General features: G+C 41.2%; 1 protein-coding gene across 21 annotated transcripts in view; it reads right to left on the bottom strand.

Annotated features, from left to right (window-relative positions):
* Positions 1-10879: 10879 nt before the first annotated feature.
* LOC118469567 (glyceraldehyde-3-phosphate dehydrogenase-like) overlaps positions 10880-20632 on the bottom strand; it is a 127907-nt gene continuing 118154 nt past the window's right edge. For 15 of the 21 annotated variants that reach the window (XR_008600734.1, XR_008600735.1, XR_008600746.1 and 12 more), the window contains 4 exons: positions 18376-18445; positions 14869-15062; positions 11515-11612; positions 11175-11214 (listed from right to left, as the gene is read on the bottom strand). Coding sequence is in view for 3 of the 21 variants with exons in the window: in XM_035943024.2 (XP_035798917.1) it covers positions 11145-11214; positions 11515-11612; positions 12101-12184; positions 12610-12675 (318 nt within the window). In the remaining 18 variants the exon portion in view is untranslated. Of the gene's footprint in view, positions 11215-11514; positions 11613-12100; positions 12185-12609; positions 12689-14868; positions 15612-16104; positions 19365-20632 lie in introns of those variants that run through there. The other 6 variants (XM_035943024.2, XM_035943022.2, XM_035943023.2 and 3 more) reach the window with 6 other exon arrangements.

Below are 20632 nucleotides of genomic sequence, written 5' to 3' on the forward strand. Positions count from 1 at the left end.
CAGTCGCTCATGTCATTTCATTGTCGGAAGCCAAAATTGTATTTAATATTCAGTGAACAGTACAGTCGTGGCATCTAGTGACATGAACGTCAGGGATTTAGCAGCAGAAAACCACATGGAAAAGTTAAACTAAGGGATTTGCAGCAAAAAAAAGGCCATCAAAGCTGCCAGTACCACAAATTTAAAACTAATACAGGTAAAAAATGAAATGAAAAAGACAATTAATCACCAAATTCATGATTAGAACAATCCTAGCAAACCCCACATGTTCACAACACCTGATCGACTGAGAAACTGTGTCAGTTTACTGCTGAACTTAACTGGCTGCACACAGCTGCATCCTCATTAACCTTCATCATTACTGGACCTCACTAATCCGTCTGACTGCACACACAGAGAGGGAGACAGGGGAAGACCGAGAGGAAAGACAGAGAGGGAGACATGGGGGGAGACAGGGTGAGACAGAGAGTGAGACAGAGAGGGAGACACAGAGAGGAGAGACAAAGAGAATAGCCAGAGGGGAAGACATAGAGGGAGGCAGGGGGAGGGCAGAGGGGGAGACAGAAAGGGACGCAGAGGGGGAGACAGAGGAGGCGAGAGAAGGGGAGACAGAGAGGAGGAGAGAAAGTGAGACAGAGGGGGAAATGGGTGGGAGACATGGAGGAGACAGAGAGGGAGACATGGAGACAGAGGGGGAGGCAGAAAGGGAGGCAGAGAGGGGAGACAGAGTGACATCACTGCTGGCGGTCACAGGCCTTTGCTGCATTGCAGGTGCTGAGAGAAAACCATCAGGGAGGAGGAAGAGGAGGAAGAGGAACAGGAGGAGGAAGAGGAGGAACAGGAGGAGGAGGAAGAGGAGGAACAGGAGGAGGAGGAAGAGGAGGAACAGGAGGAAGAGGAGGAGGACTAATGAGAGAGAGAAAAACAGCAGCTCATGTCCAGCTCTCCTCTCTGCAGACAAACATTTAATCCACGTTTCCAGAAAACTGTCACGCAAACTTGAAGCAAATTTTTTGACATGTCACAAAAAGAACCTCAGAATGAGGCTTGTTTCCTTTAACTGACGGTGGTTACCAGCTTTGTTAACTCAGGGCATCATTCTCTGATAATCATGTGGGTTAAAATATGTATTATACTGCTCAGAGCACTGGCAATGCTTCCACTGATTTCTAACCTGACAGAACTCTGAAACTTCCTTCATTTAAACACCAAGAAGTGCAGGTTTAACTCTCACATAATGAAGGATACATAGAGATAACTTCAGTTCTTCAAGTTGTTAAGAAACATGGAGGTATGAGATCCCAGAATCAGCCCCAAGGGTGAGACTCTGGCAGAATAACAGCTAAATAAGGGGACACTGTGATTTCATAACCTGTGATTTATAAATAAATTATGCCATAACCCAATGAATGTGTTAAAGCTAACTCAAATACCTATTCTTATCATCTTTGTTTAAGAAGTAACTAAGTCAGAACAGCAACTCACTGTGAAAAGTGATGTTTTTGGTTACCAGGGAAACTGATGTTTTTGATAGATTTTACAGATATGACGAACTGATGCTTTATGAAATGGAAATGCTTTTAAGAGTTTTGATTACTATGAAACTGAGATGTTTTAAAAAGAGGTTGGATTACGATTAAACTAAGATATTTTTAACCTGGTAATGAGGGGAGATACGTGAAAGTCGTGAGGGCAATCAGGTAGCCCAGGACGACTTCGCGGAGTAGTCGAAACTAGTCTGCCCTCGTCCTGACTCTATGCGCTACGAGCGGCTTTGAGGGTGCAGGCGACTCGAGACGACAAAGACGGACAAATTGGATAAAATGAACAACGATCAGGAGTCGGATTCCCTACAGTTGGAGAAAGAAGTCTCCCCTCCGCCGGCTCACGCGGCAGCGGTGGAGACAGCGGCGGAGAATGGAGGAGGAAGTGAAAGCGCAGCTGCATCCCAGTCACAGAGGATTCCGCCCGGGGTATTACCTGAGCAGAAATTTCAGGTGATTATCCGTGGGGATGGGTGGAATTCTTGGCACCCGGTTGTGCGGAAGTTAGTGGAGGCAGCATTCCCCAAAGAGGAGAGAGGTGGAGTGAAGCAGGACGGACGGTATGCTGTGTATGACCACCTGAACAAAGTTTGGATTATAATATTAGACAGTCCTACTGAAGTAAAAACAGAGCAAGATGCCAGAGTATGGCTGATGTGGTGGGGTGACTTCTTAGAGAAGACCAAAGAGGGCACCTTAAAGGGGCGGATAGTGTCAATAATTAGCCCCTCTGTGAAATATGATCCTGTGGTGAAGACATTGGCAAGAGAAACCGGGGTGCAACAGGTTTTAGTGGCTCCCTCAAAGGCAAAAGCCATGTCGCTGTATAAGGACCATGGACAGTTCCTGGCCCCATTAAATGTGTACCGCGACAGGATTATTGAGGAGAGTGAAGAAACCGCGAGTGTACGCACTGACCCTGAGGCGATATCACATGAAGAAAATGACAGTAATGACCAGACTGCATCGCAGGAGGAGACCTCGGATGCAGATGGGGAAGTAGAGCCAAACATAGACCGACACAGTCCTGCCACGGGCGTGCGGCTGGAGAGGATGGTGGCTGCTAATAAGTCTGTGATTGAAGCACTGAAGAAGTTCACCCGTTCCTGTGGGAATGTGACCACAGAAGAGGAGCAGGCACATGGGAAAAAAGCGGAACAGAAAGATGGGGTCAGGACACTTAGGCGTGATTGGCCAGCTAGGCCCAGCCTGAGGCATGCATCTACACGAAGGAACGAACCAGCGGGGGGCAACGTGACCTGGGGGGTGGGAGGGACAAGAGGTTGGTGATCGCGGGGCGTCAGCACCCTCTGGCATCATAAGAACCCCTCCTTCTTCCAGCCCGGGGTTTTCTGAGTGGGGAGCTCAAGCTCAACCGGCTCCAGTTGTGCAGAGACTGCAGTGGCAGCAGGCTGGCGCTGTGGGAGACTGAGTCAGAAAGTGAGTATAAGAAGCAGAGCACCCGGCCGGAGCCTCCAGAACAGCAGCAGAGGATCCAGCAGAGCCTGAGGAGGACAACATGGCCGAGCAGAGTGAGAGCAGCGAGGAGGACACCGCTGACTTCATGGATTATACTACACCAAGTAGGGTGAAAGTACTGACACTGGGCTCCAGAAAAGGGGCGAAGAAGGATTTACAGGTTGTTTCACTGCTGGATGTATCCAAGAGAAAAGCAGTGAAGCAGAAACCTGCATTCAAAGAGTGGATTAAAAAGTCACTACAGAAGGTAGGAGGGATTCTAAGGACCCCGGGACAGACTTTTTAGATGATGGTGGATTATGATCCAGCAGGGATGATGACCACACTCTTGTGTTGCTGCATTATGTGCTGTGGTTGAAACCAGGTAGAGTGAGGAGCTGTTTGACTATCAGAGAGCTGTACCTGGGCAACCATGATGGACTGGGAGACCTTTTTTGAAGGTTCCTAACTGAAGGATTTATCTGGACTGCCCAAGAAGGGATTTTGGAATATCAATACAACAGCTGTGGGTTCAATTCAATTCAATTTTATCTATATAGCGCCAATTACAGTCAAATTGTCTCGAGACGCTTTACGGAACCCATATGCCTGAACACTCAGAGCAGCCCTAAGGAGACAGTGGCAGGAAAACACCCTTTTAACAGGGAAATGCTCAAAGCGTTTCGTTTTGATTCATTTTTCCCAATGATAAATAAATAAATGAAAGATTTTTTTTTTTTTTTTTGTAATTCAAATTTTTATTGTGTTTTCACAAACATGGTACATGGTTTCAACAACAAGCAAGGCCCAAAATGAGTATCAACACTAAAGAGACGGTCCAAGGCAGGAAACTGTCCGGTTCAGTCAACTTTTATGTGATCCCAAAGTCTGTCCCAGGGTGACCTGTCTTCAACTTGTGAAGTATCGGACAGTCTTCTTAGCATACGTTCATACGACACAATTTCACTCATAGCGTCAGCCCACTCCCGGACACTTGGGGCAGTGGGGGCTTTCCAATGCCTCAAAATAATTCGACTTGTTGTGATTAAACTCATTGATATAACAACAAATTGTTTTTTAAAAACATTTGGCAAACAGCTTCTGTCTCCCAATAAACAAATCTCAGGGCAAGAGGGTACATTTGCACCTAACCAGCTACTTAGAATCTGTGTAACCTGTTCCCAAAGAGGCCTAACTAGTGCACAGTCCCAAATACAGTGAATAAATGTTCCCCTTTCATTTTTACATTTCCAACACAAATCATTTCCCGACAGCTTCATTCTGTACAATCTCGATGGAGTAAAGTAATACCTATGCAACACTTTATAATGTGTAAATTTACTCCTTGCCTCTCGCACATATTTGCCACATTCTGCTATAATTTTTTCCCAGTTATCGGATTCAAATGTATGCCCCAGATCCTTTTCCCAATTTACCTTCAGAATTTCAGTATCATTCCTGGTGGCAAGAGTTACAACTCTATAAAAATGAGAGGCTCTGCATTTTTTCAGGGGAAGCTTCATATAATTTGATATTTGATTGTCAACAAGACTATAAGGCACTGAACTAATACAACTTCGTATTTGTAAATATTTCCAGAAATTACTTCTATCCATCAAGCCGTATCGTTGGGATAGCTGGTCATAAGACAATAATACTCCATCCTCAAATCAATCACCAATAGTGTTTATGCCTTTTGAAGACCACTGTTCCCAATACAATATTTTTTTTCCAATACGAATATCAATATTATGCCACAATGGGGAATATTCTTGGATTGTATGTTTAAGCTTAAAAATTTTGTGTGCCTTTGTCCACACATCTTTTGAATGTAAAATAATTGGGTTTTTATTATCAGTATGCTTTTGGGACAGTACTTGTAAAGGCATGAACGGGAAACAAATTTCCTCTTCCACAGCTATCCAAGGTACCTGAGACTCATTCTTATGCCAGTGTTTGGCTTGTTTGGTCATTTCAAAAGCCAAATAATATAACCTTAAGTTGGGAAGACCTAGCCCACCCTTTTATTTATGAGCACAGAGTTTACTCATTTTGACCCGTGGTTTTTTCCCACTCCACAAAAAATGTTTTATAATATCATCAAATTGTCTGAATATACTACATGATACTGTGAGCGGTAGCATCATAGTGATATAATTAAATTGTGGGATAATTACCATTTTTATTACATTAATCTTTCCCCACAAAGACAGTTTTAGCTTATCCCATTTCTCAAGATTTGTTTTTGTCTTTGTAAGTAATGGATTGAAATTGAGCCTAATTATATCATTAATATCCTCGGACAATGTGATACCAAGGTATTTCATCCCCTTACGTACCCATCTAAACTTAAACTTTTCCACCATAAATGCAGAGCAAGTTCTAGAAAGAGGCATTGCCTCTGACTTACTCCAGTTAATGGAGTAACCAGAAAAGTTAGAAAAGGTCTGAATTATTTCCATTAAATTTGGTAACGATACCAGGGGATCCGACACTACTGCTAATACATCATCTGCATATAAAAGTAACTTGTGCTCACTTGCCCCACCCTTAACTCCTTTTATACCTGGATGCTTCCTAATAGAAATTGCAAGAACCTCTAAAAAAATTATGAATAATAAAAGGCTCAAAGAACAACCCTGACGTGTCCCACGTGTCAGACTAAAAAAGGGGGAGACCATTCCATTGGTCATCACTGCAGCTCTAGGTTCCTTATATAACATTTTTATCCATTTAATAAAATTTCTATTGAAGCCGAAATTGGACAGGGTGGAGAACAGAAACTGCCACTAAATGAAAGATTTTTGGCATGATAGCATCACAGTTATATTCCTGGTAGCTCAGAGAAGGCTTTGAAAAAACACTTTGACCTTCATGTTTGGAGGCAGGCAGCTGACGTAGCGTTCACTTGTTGTCATGGTTACAGTGACGCTGTGCCGCTATCTGGCAATAATACAGAAATCTTTAACAAATCCGTGGATCCAGACTATAAGCCGCATCACTGCTAAAATCTAGTCACTTGGTCCTTGTGTCATTTCTGGCCTTCCCTGAAAATTTCATCCAAATCCATTTTGAAGTAATGTTGCCAACAGACAGACGGACAAACAGACAACTGGAGCGTTCCTTGGCGGAGCTGTGATTCAAACTGGTGCCGACAAAAAATGACAAAGGAGACGACGGGACAAAAACACCTCCACAACCAGCACAATGCCACTGAAGAAACTACTGAATCCATCTCCACGTCATTCTAATAGCTTTCAAACATGTAAAAACTTAATGGAACTTTTAGTGCAGCTATAAAACCGGAACGATAAGCAGTTTGTGAACGTGCAGCTCAGAGAACGAGTCTCTGCTGCTCAGTTTAACATCCTCCTGAAATCAATGCGACTGAAGGTTTGTCTTGCAGAAGCATCTTGTGTCAGCAGGACGAAGCACAAAGTGTTGAGGTCGGTGCTTTTAAACATCATACAGCAGTAGAAAAAAAAATACAGAGAAACACATTAATGAAAACACACACAGGCTGCAGGCTGCATGGGCCAACTAGTCACTGGGCTAAAAAATACGATTAAATCTGATCTCTTCTGTATGTGTCATGCACCAAAATCCACCAAACAGCAACATGAACGCTGCAAATCAGCAGACGCTAAGGCATCGCACAAGATCCTGCAGGAAAACGACAACAAAATGCAACAAAGAATTCAAATCCTGCATGATTCTGGTGTCACATTTGTTTAAGGAAGCTGTAACTCTGCAACGCTTTAAATGAAAGATTTGTCACATATGTCACATTTGAAGTGAGTTTTGCTTTGTTTTAGAAAACACTGTAAGAAATTATGGCTCATAAGTGATGCGAATATCTAAGATGTGCAGGAATGTGTAAATTATTCACAGAAGACAATTTTTTCTTATTTTACATTTTAAATGAGGCCTCCAGTCCTCAATGTACTCACAGTTTAAATAAAGGTGAATAAATGAATAAACATAAGAGACATGAATAGGATTTTACATAGTGAATGGATTAAATATCAGCTCCTAACTGCAGCAACAGCCTGGAAAACCCATTCTAACCTTTTATATCCATTCCCGGCTCTATTTTTTGATGTGTTTTTGAATGGAGTTTTTAATATGCAGGATCACTGTCTTACTGGCTTTCAATCAGTGTGTTGACACGGTTTTCATTTAAGATTTTTATTTATTACGGTTTTAAAAACAGATTTTTATCCATGTATTTATACATTTTTGACTAATTTATTTATCTTTTGTCACTTTTTTAAAATTAGATTGTTAGATTTTCTATATTTTTATTACTACAATTTTTAAAATGGATTTTGATCCCATTTATGTAAACATTTTGACATGTTTATCTTACATCACTTTTTGAATTAGATTATCAGATTTTACTAGATTTATAAAAAATTAAGATCACTACAACTTTGAAAACAGATTTTCATCCATTTAATTGTACATTTTGTCTATTTAGATTATATCACTTTAAAACAATTGGGGCATTGTTTTTTTTAACTGCCGTTTTGTTCCTTGTCTTCTTCATGTACTTCCTTTGATTTGAAAAATGCCACACAAATAAAGCTGGATTGATTGATTGAATGATTTAAGAAATTAACAAAGTTTGCTGCATTGAATTTAACTGTTTTTAATCTTAATTTTGTCCACAACCACCCAGCACCAAGCTACAACCTGTCCAAACACCCTGATAAACACAAGTTCATCCAAAAACCTGCTCTCTAGTGACAGAAAACTCCCTCCACCTGAAACCTTTCAATGAGCATCAGGATCATATTCTAACCCACTGACAGACTGTGAAGTCCTCACCTCCTCTTGTACTCGTCCCTCTCTCTCTTCACCTTGGCCAGCACGTTGTTCAGCGCCCTGATCTCCGGTGTGATGGTGTCGATCTGGACTCCGACGCCGTCCGGGTGCGTCCAGGACACTCTGGGTCCCGTGACGCACGACTCCCTGCCGGTACCGAACCTCCGGGTGTGGTTGAAGGACCAGATGGTTCCGGGGAGGAAGCCCGTTGCTGGTGCCGGTTCCGGTGTGAGCGGAGAGCTTCTCGCTGATGTTGCTGATGGTTCTGGTCGGGTCGCTGGGACTCAGAGCCGGGCTGGTGGTGAGCTTGGAGTTGGAGTCCGTGTTCAGGTTGTTCCCCAGCAGGTATTTGTTGTGGAACAGAGGAGGTGGGCTGAGGGTGGGAGAGAGGAGGCCGCCGGGCAGGTAGGCCGGGTTGTTGGCGTTGTGGAGCGGCATGTAGTCCGGTCTGGGCGGGATCGGACCGATGAATCCGGTCTGGACCCCCATGTCTTTGGTCAGCGGCTTCTGGTGTGGATCTCCTCCGCTGTTGTCCTCCAGGGCCTGCAGCAGCTGCTTCTCCAGCACCTCGTTCCTGCGCTCCAGTTCGTGCACTTTGACCAGGAAGCAGCGGAAGCGCAGGTTCAGGGTCTTCAGCACGCTGATGTTGGATCCCAGGTCGCTGCGCAGCGCAGCGCAGCGCCGTGGCGGCCGGTGGGACCCGGTGCAGGGAGCTGCTCAGGTGCAGGGAGCTGCTCAGGTGCAGGGAGCTGCTCAGGTGCAGGGAGCTGCTCAGGTGCAGGGAGCTGCTCAGGTGCAGGTAGGCGAGGCCGGACGGCGGCAGCGCGCCCAGATCCAACCCGAACAAACCATCCGGCCCGAAGCAATCGTGCTCCCCCAGGAAGTATCCCGGCTCCGGGATGGCGGAGTCGGCTTGGCCCGTCATCTGGTGGTGATGCTGCTGCGGAGCCAGGAGGCCGCTCTCCCCCAGGACCGGATTCATGCTCGAATAGGAAAATCTGAAGTGCTCGAAATAAGGCATGAACCCAAACTTCCGTAGATTCAGCTCTGCAGGTAATTCCGAGTAAAATCTGCTAGTTATCCGCAGCAGAAACGAGGCCCAGCAGCCCGGTTTGGATGTTTATTCCTGATGATCCCCTTTACAGAGAGGAGCTGAGGGCAAAGAAGAGCAGACGATGCGTTTTAGAAAGGAGGCTTTTAGGGCCTAAAAACAGACCAGAATGACAGGATTCAAACACAGCGCTGCAGTAAACCTTTGTGGACATATGACACAAACAAACAAATAAGGTGCCTCTAAATCTGCCACTGGAGCCTGCATCAAAATGACATTGCTGAGTTCACTTTTACGCAGGACTCGTTTAGAGGAGAGACACGGACAAACACAAAAGACAAAATAATAAATAAAATAAAACTAACAATAATTCAGATCTACCCTCGGTGGGTCACATGATCTACGTAGACGTCCTCCACTGCTCTGAGGGGTCCAGATGTTCCCTGTAGCTCTGCGCTAGCGCCGCTAGTCTAGAAACCGGAGAGCCGAGGGAGGACATCAACAACTGATGGTCCTGATGGAGAGGAGGTTCTGCAGCGGGATTCGTTTATGTACGGTGTATTTTTGCAAGATGACTGATGAAGTGAGCATCCTGTGTGTGTGTGTGTGTCTGACTCTAACACACACCTGTCATCAGTTCTAGCCGCTAGTTAACCACACAGCTGCTGAGAGGATAAAGTCTGCCAGGCTTCTTTTTGTTTCTGTATGTTTCTGTTGTCATGGGCAAAGTGCATCAGAGAGATGTATTATTTTACTGTCAGTGAGTTGCAGTGTGTTTCCTGTTTCTAGAGGCAATGAGACAGAGGTTATGTTATTTCACTGAAACTACCTACATGCATTTTCACATAATTTTGGACTATTGCAGTACAAATACAATAACAATAATAATTAGAAGAATTTGAATTGGGATTTTCTCAACCTCTCATTTAAAGATATCAGTGCTTGTTATAACATTTGTATATATAGACAAATTAAATATGCATAAATATAAAATATATAACATTTAGAACCTTGCTGTCTTGCGCAAAGTGGATAGTCAAACTGCATAAAAGCACAAATACATTTAAATACATGATTCCTGTATCATTTTTTTAACTTTATTATTAGCAATACAAATAATAAAGGGCAGGTTATGAATCAGCACCATGGAGCAAATCCATGACTCTACAGTACATGTCTGGAAATTAAGGTCTGAAATTTAAAAGCAAGGACTCCAGGAAGAGCAGCCACAGTTAAACAGTCCAGTGTCTAATGGTGATCTAAATACAACTTCAAAATAATAAATTGTAGGGCCCAATGGTGACCACATCAGGGTTTGAACCACTGACCTTCTGATCAGTAGTCCAGAAACTTAACCATTGCATCACCACTTCCATGTTCATGGATATGGGTTGCTACAGTTCAGCCAGTTATATTGTCAGGTATGTTTCTGGATGGTGTTTCAAATTCGTGCTCCATGTGCCCCCTTTAACTTTGAGCACCTGCCCCTCCAAAGGTCTCTGCACGGCCTTAATGAATTTACAAATTTATGTAAATGAAAAGTGACGCACAAATTACCAAATGGTTGTTTAAAGAATGGTGAAAGTGAGTTCATTTAAGAATTAAACGAGACATGATTTATATGAAATTGTCCAGGGTGACATGTCTTCTCAGGAAACATCTACTGACTGGCCTCCTGCTAAATGTCTTCAATGTTCTGCACCAAACAGGACTAACTGCTTTGATGTTCTGCCTAAAAAACGTCCCAGCATTTAAAATACAGACAGTTGACAGAGAAAAACCCTAAATTAAGAATGAAGTGACGTTTTAAGATGGATATTCCCACCAAATGACGGAATATTTTTGGAGAGAATTATTTTCCGTAGAAGTAAACAAGGAGAAGTAATGCATGCTTTGTTGGTTTTTCCTTCCTTCGTTGCATATTTGTAAGGATGGAGCAACATCCGACAAGTTTTGTTCTATATAGCAAGTGCAAAATAAAAGTCGCAAAAGTCACACGTCTTTTCACAAACCGAGGACTTTATTTTCTTGGTAAGAGCAAAGGAGCCACTGTGCATGTTTGGTGCAACGCGACCATTCAGCAGAATCCAGCTCAGTGGTGGAACGTCGTCATCTGAAAGATCCTCACCGCTGAGCAGAACAGAGGTGACGGCATCATATAAAAAGGTCAGAAGATTTGCTCCCGGGACGGATGATGCAGCATCCAGTTACAGGTGAAGGAACAGGGAATCATGGGAAGGAACGAGTGTCGACTAGACGCGACTTTACTCCTTGGTGAACATGTGCTGGACCAGATCACAGACACGGTTGCTGTAGCCAAACTCGTTGTCGTACCTACAGACAAGAGATCGAGGGCGGTTAAAGAGATACTAAGAAATGTTAAAAACACTTCATTACAGGGAGTCATGGTCTTTTGATTTGTTTTAATATATGTGGACATTTTTAGTTGCTTCAAAGAAACAAAGCCACCAAATAACATCCAAGTGAGAAGATGGGTACTGGAAACTCCTCTTCTTCAGTGGCATATAAACTGTGGTCAGCTGACGTTGATCTAATATGGATTTATTTTAACACTGAGGTTAAACGGCTGCTGACACGAGAAGGAACCGGCTGCTGAGTTCGTCACAAACTCACCATGAAACCAGCTTGACAAAGTGGTCGTTGAGGGCGATGCCAGCGCCAGCATCAAAGATGGAGAAGTGAGGGTCGCTGTTGAAGTCTGTGGACACAACCTGAGGACAAAAAGAGAAATACTCAAGGAAATGATCTTTCTGACTACATTAACCCTCTGACCTCACAAAATGGCAGTGTACTTTAATAGCATGTTAGCTTAAATATAATAAAGGTGAAAGAAATTGCCAAAAAAGCATCATTTATCATGGAAAGAAGCAGCTCAGATCTTCAACTCCAAGTCCTTGCATTACTCATCTGTAGCTGCAGTTTCATTCTGAAAATCAACAAATCTAAGCTTAAGACTAAGTTGAAACAATCAAAAAAATTAACTACACAGAAGACTTTAGTTCCCTTTACTTCCATCCATGGTTGAGCTGTTTCTATAGAGGTGCAGGACTTTATATTGCAGGGAAACTCTGCCCCAGTGAAGAAAAATGTGGTAATATTTAAAGACTTGCTGCCATCTTGTGGTTCCTGTACAGTCATACAACCTACACCTACATCATCTGCATCCTTCTGTAAGTTAAAAAGGACTCATTTTTCTCACCCGGTCCTCTGTGTATCCAAGGAATCCCTTCATGGGGCCCTCGGCGGCGGCCTTTACGACCTTCTTGATGTCTTCGTACTTGGCCTGAAGAACAAAACAAGAGTTCGAATTCAAAATGACAGCTCTGGTATTAGAATGTCAGAGTTTATTATACAAAAACTCTCAAAACACTGAATGAAACAGCTGAGACATCATGCAAAGGATTTGTCCAAAAATGGACCCCAAATCTGGTCAAAAACAAGACAAATTAACTCTTAACACATCCATTTCATTAAACAAGTATGTTCAGATTCTCACACACCATCTAACCTGCAAAGACTATTTTTCTTTTCCCCCACAAAGTTTCAGTGCTGGACCTTTTGCATGATGAAGGTTTAGCATAGAAATGGGATGAATATAAATGTATTTTTAAAAGTTAGACAGTGTGCAGGAGTCTGAAACATGTAGATAGAGATAAATCATGTGTGCACTGATTTAAAGCTTCAGGTTGTGCATCATTAAGTACTTACAGGCTTCTCCAGGCGGACAGTCGGGTCAACGATGGACACGTTGGGGGTGGGGACACGGAAAGCCATACCGGTCAGCTTGCTGTTCCGGGACAAACATCGGAATTCAAAAGATCAGAGATGATGTTCTTCCTCTGAACAGCTTTAAGCATCTTTGACTTTCTTACATGAAGCTAAAAAGCTGAAATCTTGATGTTTGACTAGTTTTATAGTTATGTATATTTTTGTAGCAGCTCTAACTTAAAGCCTTTACCTTCCCTGATTTTATCCAATTCTAGAGGTCACTGTTTATGAAGTTTACCATTATTTTTCTTATTTCAATTATCTGTCGGCATACGAGTTTACAATACAGAATGTGGAGCGTTCTTCATACTACACAATTAAAGCATTTACTGCACAGGTATATGGAATATAATCTACTTTTTTAAACAGTTAAGGGTAGTACAAACAATTATGAAAAGGAAATGAACATCAAATTACATTTATTTCTAACCTTCTGAACCCCAAAAGCATTCCATTAATACCATTTTTTCGAGCAAGAAACTGCAAAATTACTCAAAATTTTAACTTTCTGACGGTCCTTGAACTACTCATCTGTAATGTGCTGTTCTGTCTGGAACTTTAACCAAGTCAAAGTTTAAAATTGTGACATTTCATTGAAGTGACACTTCTGTTTGAAATGTGAATAACAGAAATGTGAATGACCCAGATCCTGTAAAAAAAAAAAAAAAAACAATAAAAAAGCTCTCAGTGCAACTATGAAGCTGCAACCAACAGTCACTTAAGTCTGTTTTTTTTCAGCTGAACTGCAGGCAGGGATTATTAAGAAGAGAGAATAGGCAGGTACTGAAACAAACTTAAAAAGTATAGTAACTTATCTATAGTGTCTGGAGCTGATAATAAAGTCAGCACTGCATTAGTTTTGGGTGGTTTAACTTCATTTGAGGCTGAACTGAACTTGAAGCTATCAAAGAATTCCATCAAATAGACTTTAAAATGGATAAAAGCAGCTTGTTGTTCAGTGGTTTTGTTTGAAGAACCGGCTTCATGAAAAAGAGAAAAATCACAAAAGAGGGACAGAAAACCCAAAATATTAGCCTAAAAGAAAAAAAGCTGCTCAGATGATTTGGAATCACATACTACAACCTTGTTAGCATCGCAAGCTTATTTCCATATTAACGACCCCTTCAGAACCTTCAAAGTAATGAATAATTGACAACAAATGAAATGTTTTGATTGTCGGCAGCGCCAGCCGTGTTTAATGTTTCATATGTTGCTTTGGAGCTAATTATGGAGATGGCACATTTGTCAGAAATACGTCCCCCTCACAACCCCCCCACCTTCCTCCACAGATGCCCCGTGTTTGCAGGCGTCTCCAGCAGAAAGAGGAGGGGGCTGCTGTAACGAGCTAGCAGGGAATGCTGCATGACCAGAAACAACATATATGTGAGCCCTCTGAGGGAAACACAAAAAGGTAGCTTGGAAACTGTTTGCAGAAAGACAAGCTGAGGGCGCAAAGTAAATGTGGGACATATACTATGACGTTTTTTATTTGGTTTTAGCTAAAGGCCTGTTAGTCTTTGCTTGTTTTTAACACCCACCAGCTCTGTTATCTTTACGGTACAATCGCCTTTTTAAGGTCAGTAAATTGCTTTACCTAAACAATAACAGCTGGATTTTTTTGTTCCTTCTGGCTGACAGTGTTTAGTTTTATATAATTAGAACGTGCAGCTACAAAAGGACAGAATTTATTTCTTTTTTGTTAATGTGAGCTCAAAGACGGCAGCTTCCATTTAGTTTTGGATATTCCATCTCACCCATATTCAGAGATTATTTGACTCAAGTGGCTGATATTGCAGATTCTAAATCAGTGACACGATGAGAAATAACAGTGAAAATTCCAGGATTGTATCTTTAGCAGTTGCTGAAATCTTGTTGTTCAAACAGCCTCGAATTTCAATGTGAGAATAAACCTGCTGTTTTTAAAACAACATATTTGATATATGAAGCTGAAATTCCACAGATACCTTTTCAAATACTTGTAGTTTCAGCTAAAAAACTTTCAAGCAGAAGAACTGATGAATTCAGAAGGAGAAAGTCTGGAATTAGAGCTTTTCACATGTGGTTAGTTTGTGATGAAGACGACACCTTGACAGGACGACAAACGAACCAGAGCTGACAGACGGCCGTCTGTGCGTCTGCGTCGCTATATTTGTCCTGCGAGTGTTTGTTTGTGTACTGAGTGTTTATCGCAGCGCTTACTGTGTGTTTGTGCGCCGGTCCGGTCAGGTCGGAGTATCCTGAAGACACTGTCAGGCAGGATTGATTTCCTCTCCGCCGATCCGTGGAAGCGTTCCTGTAACACAGCTGACCCCCCGAGTTGCGCTACCTTGTCATTTTGAGACACGGATCAAAGCGAAGACGAGCTGGAAATAGCTGCACGGCGACCTTGAACTCTGTGAGGAGGAGGAGAGTGACACGACACACACATGCAGAATTAACCTGAGCTGCAGCCAGGGGGGAAAAAAAAACACACTGATGTGATTTAATGTTTCATTATCTGCACTTTATCACTTCTAAAGTCTGAATTATTCCATAAAATTTAACCTCCCTACAGCTAAATCTACAATATGAATACTGTGGAACTGCATAGTGAGTTTGTTTATTTTGAAACATGAGCTTAAAATGTACAGAATGTTCCATTATTGGAATTAAACTTCTTAACCAAATGGATCTTGTAATAAAAAAAATGTACTGAATGCATGAATTTCCCCCTCTAGAGTCAATAAAAAACATTAAATAAGAAGAATAAAGACTGATACATGAAACTAAAGCGTCGAGTGTTTTTATTTTTTTTTTAATAGGAATTGCAACTACTGTCATCTAACAGACAACAGAAACTCCCATTTTGTTGCAGATACTTTTGTTTTAAGTGTAATTAACTACATTTGTAATGTGCTAGTGTAACTTTTACTCACTTTAATGATCTGGATGCTGTTTTTCTCCTAAAAAACACAATCTAGTGTGAGATAGAACCACAAAATTACAGATTTTCTTTTTATCCTTCAACAAGTTTTTAATTCTTTTTTGCTTATTTTACCACAAGAGCTGAAAGTATATTAATGTGCTGACCAATGACTGAATGACTGTAAGTACTGAAATATGAGCTTAAAAATGTACAGAATGTTCCATTATTGGCAGATTAATAAGGTTTACAAAGGTGGGGCTGTTCACACAGCACAGATGAGCCTGGTATCACACAGCAGACACTGGACCTGTGAAACAATCACTTACCAAAATCAATCATGATTTGAATGCATTCAAGTAATTTTCCATTCCATTGAAATTGAGCATTGGCTCCTACAGGCATGCACTTCAAGGACAACAATAGTGTAATCATATTTTCTACAGCAACATCATTGTACATGAAGGCTTGCCCTGAGTTTTCCAATGTAAATACAGGGGAAATAAAAATAACACTCGTAGTTGCCTTGTTACCTGGCAGCAAATGGAAATTATACCATGGACAGGACCTTTTCTTGATTGGCTCCTGCTGCAGCTCTATCTATCTATCTATCTATCTATCTATCTATCTATCTATCTATCTCTATCTCTCTCTCTCTCTCTCTCTCTCTCTCTCTCTCTCTCTCTCTCTCTCTCTCTCTATATATATATATATATATATATATATATATATATATATATATATACACACACACTACTAACTGTCAAAGCAACTAACGACAGCAACAAAACCAACCTATTCTGCCTAAAATCATTGAAATGAACGACACTAACCCGGAACACACTCGATCCCGCCCAGTGAGTCGCATAACAAACCGAACCAATCAGGTGATTCGAAGCAGTTGAGTGCTTCAAACGTCACTGAAGTGATTCAAACGTCACCGAGTCACGTGACCAAACCACACGTCGGCACGGTGGCTCGATACGTTTGCTTCATGAGCTACAGCGCATGTGTGGAAGCCTCGGGTATCAGAGGACCATCACTAACCACATCTCTGTGAACCTGATCCCAGCCTATAAACCTCTGACCTGCAGGGAGAGACCGACCACCAGAACCGTACAGGTATGGACCGATGAGGCATCCTCAGCATTACAGGACTGCTTTGAGTTCACTGACTGGGGAGTGTTCAAGGAAGGCACAGATCTAGATGGATACACATCATCGGTTCTGTAGTATCTGAAGTTCTGTACTGATGCTGTCCTGCCTACAAAGACCATCAAAGTTTTCCCAAACCAGAAACCATGGATGGATAGCACAGTGAAGCCCCTACTCAAAGCCTGTGATGCCACCTACAGTTTAGGTGACAAGCTGGAAGGCACCTCGACTGTTTGTTCCGCATCCCTCGGGCAAACGGTACAGCAACATACAAACTCTGCCCTCCAGACTGAAAAACTGTTTCTATCCCAGATCAGTGCCGTCCATTTCCCCCCTGCACACACAACAGACACACTATGTGCAATAAAGAACTGAGTCTTGCACTGGACTGCACTTTACACTCATCCTACTGCTCATGTGCACTAACTCTGTTTACATATTTATATCTTTTCAGTATTTTTTAAATTTTATTTGTATATAGTGTGCCTTTTTCTCATCTTTATCTATAGTTGGGAGTCACCAATCGTAATTTCGCTGTGTGGAAACACAATGACAATAAAGATTCTTGATTCTTACATTTTGTTGCTGAGAGTTTTACTCTAGTAGGACTTTTTTATGCAGGATTTTTACTTCAAAAAAGCTTCACCTAAGTCACATTTAAAAGGCAATATAGTTAAATATACCAATAACTGATGAGATTGTGGCTAATGGGAATCATAATTAAGTGCATTTCGTTGCAATTATTTTAATTTATTCTCGTAAAATTAGGAATGTAGGAGTTTTACTTGTAATGGAGTACTTTTCTGGCTGTAGTGCTGCTGCTACCGATTTGATTTAAATACTGTTTTCTTCCTAAAAAACACAATCTAGTACAAAGCAAAGACAAATATAATAATCTATAAAACTACAATTGGCACATTTTGTTGCAGATACTTTGATTTTACTTGTAACTGATGACTTTTGTAGTGTGCTATTGCAACTTTGACTTGCTTTAATGATCTGGATGCTGTCTTTTTCCTAAAATAACACAAAACCTAGTCAATTATTCTATAAGAGCTACATGTATCCTATTCCGTCAACAAGAATCAAGCACATATTATTGCAAATACTTAGATTTTGCTGGTATTACAGTACTTTTATAGTGAGCTACTGCTACTTTTTCTTAATTAAATGATCTAAATACTGTTTTGTTCCTGAAATTTGAGGTTTTTCCAGTATCTCGTGAAAACATTTTTACTCAGGGAAGTATTGGATGAATTAATTTGTCTATCTGGGGTGAAAAAATAGCAATAATATGAACAAAATGATTATTATCTGAATTGTCTTTTTCAGGTGGTTTGATGAGCCCCACGGTGAATTGTTTGTTTGTTTGTTTTTTTACCTATAAGAGGTGCAAATAAACTAATAAGCATGAAAAGAAACTGCAAAATTCTGCAACAAATAGGCTGAAAGAAAACCAAAGTGTGCAGCTTTAAAATGAAAATCTGCTCTTCTGAGTGCAGCTGCAGCACTTCCAGCGAGCAGCCAGCAGAGGGCAGAACAGCACCAGGAAACAGCAGAAACCTGAGCAGCAGATTTAGTCTGAGCGTGACCTTTAACCTCCAACAGCTGCAGCCAACAAAAGCTGAATCAGGTGAAACTTCACTCACCCAAAATCTGGTGACGGGACGAGATGCATCCATTAAATCTTCTTCTTCTTTGAAGTCAGATTGTTGAACTCTTTGTGACAAGAAAACCAGAACAGTCAGAATCAGGCGCTTTAACTTCCTGCAGATAACATGTTGATCTAACATCACTTCCTGTTTCATGATGAGTCCAGATCTCCTAAAAAAAGCTGCAATAAAGCTCAGTTTGAACCGTTAAAAGATAATTAAAGCATCTTTTCCTTTAAACTCTGCTGTCCAGATTCGATAAAAATCACACTGGAAAAAACAAGAGACAATTCTGAGGGAAACACCGAGTTGGTTTGGTCACAATTTATCAAGTAAAGGACAGAATAATGTTCAATTTCAGGTAAAGCAATCTTTGGACATCATGTGGCCAAAAGTTTGTGGACGCTCCTGATAAACCACTTGAACTTGGACTGAATTGAAGATAAAGGGTCGACCAATGTGGATTTTACAGGAAGGACACCAATTAGTAGTAACTAACGAGGCTCTTAACATGAAAGTTTAATAAAATGGCTACTTTTTTCTATTAATTGAGCTAACACAACGAGCTATAATGGCCCATGGACGACAAACAGCAGCTTGTCCTGTTTACATGCAGGGGTGAATTTAGCAAAAAAAGGCCGAAAAGGAAGAGGAGAAATGATGCATCAGTGAGTTCAAATCAGGATTTTTATGGAACTGTTACGCACTGTGTCAAGCATTTTTATCAATATCATGCTGAAGTTGTGTCTGGTCAAATTTCATGACATAAAAGACACAATACTTGTACTGTTTGCAAAAAAATACTACAGTGGTAGTAGGTGTCCACATACTTTTGGCCACACATGTAGCAGAGACTCATCTAAATCAGACAAAGTCGATTTGGAGTAAAAAAAAAAGGAACTTTCAATCACTGTGTCATTTTGTGTCACGTACTTCTTTAAATCAAATATGCTAAAGTTGTGTTTAGTCAAATTTGATCAAGTAAGAGACTTTTTTTTGTGCTACAAAAAAAAAATTGCTACAATTTAGTTTGTGTATCTCCATACATTTGGCTATATAGTGTGCACATGAATTCTGAGTAAAATCACTGCAAAACTTCACAAAACGACCAAATCACACATGCTGAAGCAGTTTTTGGTCAAATTTCGCCAAGTGAAGGACTCGGTTTGTAGCTTATTTTTAACAAAACACTAATTCAGGTGTCCACATACTTTTGGCCACACATGAAGCAGAGACTCCTGAATGCTGTTTGTGGATCAGCTGATCGACCTCATTTCACACACTCTCTCTCTCTCTCTCTCTCTGTCACACACACACACACACACACACACACACACACACACACACACACACACACACACACACACACACACACACACACACACACACACACACACACACACACACACACACACACACACACACACACACACACACTCACACAGCTGCCCTCTTCGAGTCTCCCCGAGGAAAGCTGCACATTCATGCCAGACCCACAGACTAAACTCTGGCTGGCACTTCATCAAACATGAGCCAAAACACGACCGAGCAGTGAGCATGTGTGCCGAGGTGCCCTCATGCAAACGCAACACATGCACGGCTTCACCATTTCCCTCAATTATCTACAAATTTGAGCATTTTACAGCTAAGAAACTGACCCGAAAACAGATCGAGGAGTTCAACAAGAATTTGACAACCTATGACGGTTTTTCTCGCCGTTTTGTGAAGCTGTGATCGACCAAAAACAGTATTTCTGCTCAAATATGCCAGCTGTGTTTTAAGGGTATTAAAGTTAAATTTCAAATCGCAGCATCGATGCTAATAAAATCAGAGCAGCTTAATTGGAGCCTCAGTTGAAAACGCTTTAAAAACTCACCTGCAGACACTTGCATTTGCATAATATTTTATAAGATTGAACTTTATTATCCTGAATAACACACCTGAATAAAGTCTTTTTCATGTTTATTGTTGCTTATAGGTAAAGCACTAACAGCTATGTCATTTTAATAAATCTAAATGATTCATTTTCCTTCAAAGGAAAAAAAAGCAAAATTATCAGCACAAATCTGAACAAAGGTTTTTATATAATGGAGTGATTCAAACAAGAAACTAAACCATAATAAAAATAAACAAAGAAGAAGGCTCTAAAGAAATTCAAGTTTCTAATCAATGCCTAAACAAAAAGAAAAAAATATTTCTTGTTTATTAAACAAAGCCCAACAAGGACATTTTAAAGCACAGAGCATCTAAATCG

This window comes from Amphiprion ocellaris, chromosome 24, assembly GCF_022539595.1.
Source record: "Amphiprion ocellaris isolate individual 3 ecotype Okinawa chromosome 24, ASM2253959v1, whole genome shotgun sequence".
In the NCBI taxonomy this organism is placed as follows: domain Eukaryota; kingdom Metazoa; phylum Chordata; class Actinopteri; family Pomacentridae; genus Amphiprion; species Amphiprion ocellaris.